We start from the raw sequence: 6,546 nt of genomic DNA, 5'->3' as shown, positions 1-6,546 counted from the left end.
GCTCGTGCCGGTGGCGGCCCCCGCGGCGGGGCCCGTGGTGGCGAAGCGGCCGTCCAAGGACCGCCACACCAAGGTGGACGGTCGGGGCCGGCGGATTCGGATGCCCGCGCTGTGCGCGGCGCGGGTGTTCCAGCTCACCCGCGAGCTCGGCCACAAGTCCGACGGCGAGACCATCGAGTGGCTGCTTCAGCAGGCGGAGCCCGCCATCCTCGCCGCCACCGGCACCGGCACCATCCCGGCCAACTACTCCTCGCTCAACATCTCCATCCGCTCGGGAGCCGCCGCCGCCGCCAACCCCAGCCGCGCCGCGCCTTTCCCGGCGCTCGCGCTCCACCCGCACCACCACCAGGCGGCCGCCGCGCCGCACGACATGTCCGCCATGATGGGCTACCACCACCACCTCCTCCCGCCGCAGCAGCAGGACCCCAGCGCCGGCGACGCCTACATGCGGAAGCGCTACCGGGAGGACCTGTTCAAGGAGGACGACGACCGCCAAGATCCGAGCGCGCCCAAGGCGCGCGAGCAGCAGGCTGCGGCGACGCCGCCGCCGCCGTCCGCCGCAATGTGGGCCGTGGGGCCCAACGCCGCGGCGCCATCCGGAGGGTTCTGGATGCTGCCCGTGTCCGCGAGCTCGGCCGCCGCGGCGCGACCGACCGAGCAGCCCATGTGGTCCTTCAGTGGCGGCGGCGGCGGGACCGGCACCGTGCAGGCGCCTCTGCAGTTCATGTCGCGGGCCAGCTACCCCAGCACCGCTGCAGCCGGTGGAGGAGGCGGCGGCATGGCCGACACCAACATAGGCATGCTCGCCGCGCTCAATGCGTACAACCGCGGCGGAAGCGAGGAACAGCAGCAGCACCAGCAGCCTGAGGGGGAACAGCAGCACGGAGGCGACGGCGGCGGCAACGACGAGGAGGACGACGACGACAGCGGGGAGGAGAACCATGGTAACAACAGCTCACAGTAAGCTCGCGCAACAACATGATGATGAGCTCCGAATCCGCCACCATGACCGCATCTTTCTGGTAGCATCCGCATCCAATAGGTGTTAGAGCTTAGAATTTTGCTGCCTTGCTCGCGCCCTGAGCTGTCACCGGATCGGGGCTAGGATGATTGGCTGGAGGAATCGGTGGCGTGGATCATGGAGATGGAGCGCTGCGTTTGTGCAAGAAGCAAGTGAAGCCAAGCCAAGCGAAGGCAATGCAAGAGCAAAACTTGTTGCTAGTTCCATTAGTTTTTTTGGAATCTGTTTCTGTTGATTTTTTTGGATTGTTCTATGAATGATTGCGTTGTTGAGACGGGTGTGATGATGATGATTAGTGGGTCCGAATTAGGAGGGCCGAGGACAGGAGTTTGAGTTTGAGAGGGATCGATCTGTATATACAGCTGATCATCTTGATTTTTTCCCTTTTTTTTTTGCTGCGTTGTTAATTCTAGTTCTTCGTCGTGAATCGCAAGAATGTTAATTGTAGTCGTTGGTTTGTTCATGCATCGTCACCATGAATTGTGACTAGTTGAGTTGTTTTATTATCACGGTAGCTACTCTAGTATTTTCTGTGCTCGTGTCTTGTGCTGTTCGATTGCTGGGTTTGTAATAGTAGTGATGTTGCTGTGCTCGTATCATTGGGATCTACTTATGCTCTGCGCTTTGCTCTACATGTGTAGTTGCTGGGGATGATACTTGTGGCGGCAAGAGCAGCTACTTCATAGGCATTGCATAAAGGCCAAATCTACATGTTGTGAAGTCGCTGGATATCCAAGCTGCAATTTTGTCCTTCTTTAGCACTACATAATGCCAAAACCCTTTTTTTTTACATGTAATATGTAGTAGATCACAAATAAGTTTACAAAGCAGTACATTTTAAGATAGCACCATCGCCCAATCCTAGGAGAAAATTGCCTTGAAATCCATCCTTGCTATTTGTGCTTAGCACAACACACAGTGATAGATTCATATCGCCACATGAACTCACAAGTCACCATACTGTGATTGTTACTGGCTAGTTCTAGTGTGCATCTATCTTCACACATGAAGTTTTCTATTTGCGCCTGAATTTCCATGGTTGCTATTTGTGCCTGGCACAAGACACAGTAACAGCAGATTCATATCGCCACATGAACTCATCATACAGTGATATTGTTACTGGCTAGTTCTAGTGTGCATCTATCTCCACATGAAGTTTTCTAGGGCTTGCAAGCTAGCCATTTGTGGTAGATTGGAAAGCGTTGGAGGCGAGGCCAAAATAGCGCAGCATAAACAGGGAGTGAGGATAATTCCGATAGGTGCTGATGAATGAAGGGAGACAGAGGAAAAAGAATAAAAAAAATCGATCGATTAGCATAACGCAGGCGTCGTTATCCCCCAACGGGTGGCGAAACAAGTTGGGATTATCCCTTTAATAATTGCCCGTCGCGTCAGCGCTCCCAGTGAGCTCTAACTCCACGCTCCCCCGTGGCGGCCGCACGGATCCCGACGCGCATCCGACGGCTTCCACGGGCATGCTGGCCCAGATATTTGTTCTGTTTGGGCGTCACTGCAGTGCACAGCGCTCCGGTCCACTGGTGTTTGGGTTAAGCTGCTCAGTGTTAGCGTCCACACTGTCCACAGGAACCGACTGTTTATATAAAAGTATATACTTATAATATACCAGTGCAAGAGAATCATGGAAAAAGAAATAAAAAATACTGTAGAATGGAAGATGTCTCCGTCATGGCCGTATACATCACCGGAGCAGATGATCTTCGCGTCTTTTAGATGGATGTGAAGGGGTGTGTAGGATGCTACAAAGGCCAAAGCTGTGCTGTGCATTATCCAGTCTACTATTGGAGCATGCAGCAGTAGACATCGCCGGTGGTGTCAGCAAAAGACAGCAAGAAAGTGACGGCAGCGCCCATCGACAATTTCGCGGAAACAATAAGGTCGCTATACCTGCACTGCTGCGACCACTGTGGGACGTTGAGTGGCCAGCGGATGGGTGGGCTCTGTTTGGAGCGCAATAATAGTCTTATTATAAAGGTTGTATAACTAGAAACAATGGACCCTGAATTAAATAAAATTCTCCAAAAAAGAGAGAGGAAACAAATGATCCACCTAAGAACATAGTATGAGGATAGTCCCGACCCACAGTGTCCGTAGCTAGTGTTCATGCTGCCACATCGAACCAAACATACATCCTAGAAATCGCACTCAGGATTTTCTATATGTGGTTTGGTAATTAAGTGGACGCCGGTAAGCAGCTAAATCCACAACTTACTGTCCAATCCAACCACCAAAATCCACCGTCTGCACAACAATTTCTTGTCTCTTTCAAATCCAATCAACTGAACTAGTAGTAAAGAAATCCAAATCAACACCCGCAAGCCACCTCTGCTCTTGCCGCTTTAGAGCGCACACCTCGCTACCAGAGCAGCGTTGCATCTCCATCAACCTGGCGAGCGAGCGCGGCGAGGCCGGCGTCCACGGCGGGTAGCGGCGGCCGCGCGTGGCAGTGCGCCGGAGCAGCGGTGCGTGGGCGAGGCGGCGGCAACGTGGGAAAGGGATGTACGTATTTGATTCCGGCCGGCGGGGGGATATGGTGGTGGGTTTCAGCCGTGGCCCATCGCCACTCCACTTGCCGCCCTCGCCCTCGCCCTCGCCCTCGGCTCTTGTTGGATTGGAGTGGATTCGATTGATTTCACTTCACGGGAGCCAAAGCCAACCCAGCAACTGGCGTCCAGATCAACACGGCACGCCAAGGCTTCTCTTTCCTTCATTCAGATGGCAAGATTCTCTCTCTGCTCGATTGACCGGCGGACATGGCCCATGCCCATGAATCATCATGATGCGATGGCTGCTGCAAACGCCAGGCCGACCCTGGGCCTTGACCGACCCTTCGACGCGCAGTTTGCAGCAAATTTTCTGATAAACTGAACTTTCTTTTTTTTAGTACACAATTTGTTTTCAAATTGCACTGATGCACGTCAATTTACTACCACTGCAGGCTTTTTAACTCTATAACCTCGACCATACATGGCCCAATCTAACCATAACCAGTTAACCACTCACTAACGGGCCCAACTGAGGCCTACTTACTAACGGGCCCAACATTATTTAGCATGGATTGATGAAAGGTTGAAAACTCTCTGTCAGAATTTTCCGGAGTGCTGACGTGCCTCCATGTGCCATCAGAGTGTTAACCTGAATCAAGTAGATTAATTGAACAACGTCAACAGAGCATTCCGCATGGAATAATATTTTTGTACAATTGAACTCTGCTTTTAGTAGATATTATGCTGGGTTTTTGCACGAGCACGAGGGAAATGGTAATGATGCTTGCTTGATGACCATATTCTGTACTTTCCATGCTAAAGAGGTACTAATATCTCTTAGAAAGACATATTTCAGTTATCGAGGGAGGGTGCCAGGAGGACTGTATAAATTGCAATGGTAAAATGACATAATCTAACAGCAAAATGAAAAGGTTAAAATGGCGCATGCATGTTTAGTGAAAGTGAAAGAGGAGAGTACGTAGGAGACATCCAGCAATCACTTCAATAATATGTGTAATCGTTTCGGCATATAAGCAACACCCATGGAGGACACCGTTTCTTCCAATAGCTGGAAGAGGGTAAAATTTTATAATTTCATGCTTAAAAAATGATTGGACTGTCAATAAAAGTCACACATATGCTATGTGCTCAACAGATGAAAGGTCATGGTGTAAGATAACTCAAGAAGAAAATCTGTATCTTGCAACTATTGAAATCCAAAAGATGAAAAAAATTATACACCAGCCGACAACAGATTAAGGACAATTGGAACATGGTAAAAAATGCTGTAAATAAAGGCCATGCAAGTCATCCACACAATGTGATCAGGACAGTGGCTAATTCATTACTAGTTATTCTACTAATGTGTATAGGTGGTTTATTAGAACTAGCAAATAAAAAGTCACAACTTTAATAGAACTAGCGAATAAAAAGTCATAACCATAGAGTATTTAGATCATAATTTGGACAGCTGATTTGCTAATAATTAGCTAATAAACCTATCTAGTTACATTGATCTTGACTTGTTCATGAAACTATACTTGCCTGCATGAGTTAGGGATCATTTCTTTTTTTTTTTTGAGGCGAAGTTAGGGATCATTTCTTATTCTAAGGATTTAAACACTGCATAAACCTAGAATCAGATCAACGTTTTTAGATAATGGAACACATAATCAGATCAACATGCATGAAAGGAAAAATCTGAAATTCACACCAATGCAGTCTAACTGCTTAAGTATATGAGTTGTTTCCAACTGATAAATAAGATATACATGATTGTATATATATTCAATGCTTGATCATAGAATTGCATTTTGGTATACCCAATTTTCTTCCTCAACCTTGAAACGGCATATGCTTTCTTCATCTGTTACCCAACTACTAATCACATAGTTTAAGAAATGTTTAATATATTTTTCTAATTTAAAACAAATTATTTATGAATGTTTAGAGTTTAAAACCAGTTTTATTATTATTATTAGAAAAATACATAAGCAAAACCACCTATGAAGCTAGTTACAGAGCCAACTTTGTCCACTTCCCATAGTTCAATAGTCAATGATATCTGGTTTTTAGACTCCAGTGGTCCAGTGGTTGTTAGATGTGGTACTAAAAAATTGGCATGGCATCAACGGAGCTCGATTTTTTAGATTAACTATATCCACACAGGGACATATACAGCCAAGGGTACAAGGAGTTCTTACACTCTAGTCATCAACAATGAGACTCTAATCCTCAACAATGAGGAGCTCAAAACACAAGAAAGAAAACTTCTAAGATAAAGAAAATAATTAGAAGACTAAACTTCATTCTTCCTTTTCGTCCATGCTTCGTCCTTGCGTTGTCTTCATGCTCGTCAAGCTATCACATCTTTCGTCTGCTTAGAAACTTGTCTTCTATCGCTTGCACAACAGACTTCGTCATAGATAATGAAGGTCAGGCCAAAGGGCTTCTAAGGCGACGCCTCCAAGAAGGACACGACATTGAAGATGCCGTCGCCGCCCATCCGGCAAGCCGGATTAAGGTTTTTACCTAGAAAACCATTGACATTGCAGAGAGAATCACAGCAAACGCCTCAACGGAGGGAAACGACGCCCAATCGACGCCGTCATTGCTGATACCGACACCAATCGGGTAAAGCTTTCGCTCGTAACTCCTGCACGGCCACATCATCACCTAATAAGAAATCTGCGGCATTCTTCCGCTCCACGTAGTGGAGCTGACACCACCAAGGGCACCAAAGACGCAAAGGCTGCCCTGCGCTGATCGCAGACGCCGGTCCCTACCGAGTAAGGACTGCCGATCAACGGAGCTCGATGAGGAGGCCTCACGACCATGTTCTTCCTCCAGATTTGCTAATTCGCCAACATGTATGCTCCCCGAACAGAAAGGATGACATTGGCAATTCTAACTTCGGAAAGAAATCAAAGATTACCTCTTCCTTCCAGATCCGGATGAATGAGTTGCAATTTGCAAAAACCGAACGGTTCTTCTATTGTGGAAATACATCGGGTGCGCTAT

The 6,546-nt window shown here is 48.0% G+C and overlaps 1 protein-coding gene across 1 annotated transcript; it reads left to right on the top strand.

Moving 5' to 3' along the window:
* The first annotated feature begins 6 nt into the window (after positions 1–6).
* On the top strand, positions 7–1,617 carry LOC101759135 (transcription factor PCF3). Its single transcript, XM_004977209.3, has one exon. The coding sequence runs from the start codon at positions 101–103 to the stop codon at positions 962–964; it is 864 nt and encodes a 287-aa protein (XP_004977266.1). The 5' UTR covers positions 7–100; the 3' UTR covers positions 965–1,617.
* Positions 1,618–6,546: the final 4,929 nt, after the last annotated feature.

This window comes from Setaria italica, chromosome VII, assembly GCF_000263155.2.
Source record: "Setaria italica strain Yugu1 chromosome VII, Setaria_italica_v2.0, whole genome shotgun sequence".
Classification (NCBI taxonomy): Eukaryota; Viridiplantae; Streptophyta; class Magnoliopsida; order Poales; family Poaceae; genus Setaria; species Setaria italica.
The sequence above is the reverse complement of the archived record's forward strand: the minus strand, read 5'-3'. Positions and strand labels throughout refer to the sequence as shown.

Excerpts from the sequence above, each read along its gene's own strand:
- LOC101759135 (XM_004977209.3), top strand. The coding sequence starts at position 101 with ATGCCCGCGCTGTGCGCGGCGCGGGTGTTCCAGCTCACCCGCGAGCTC.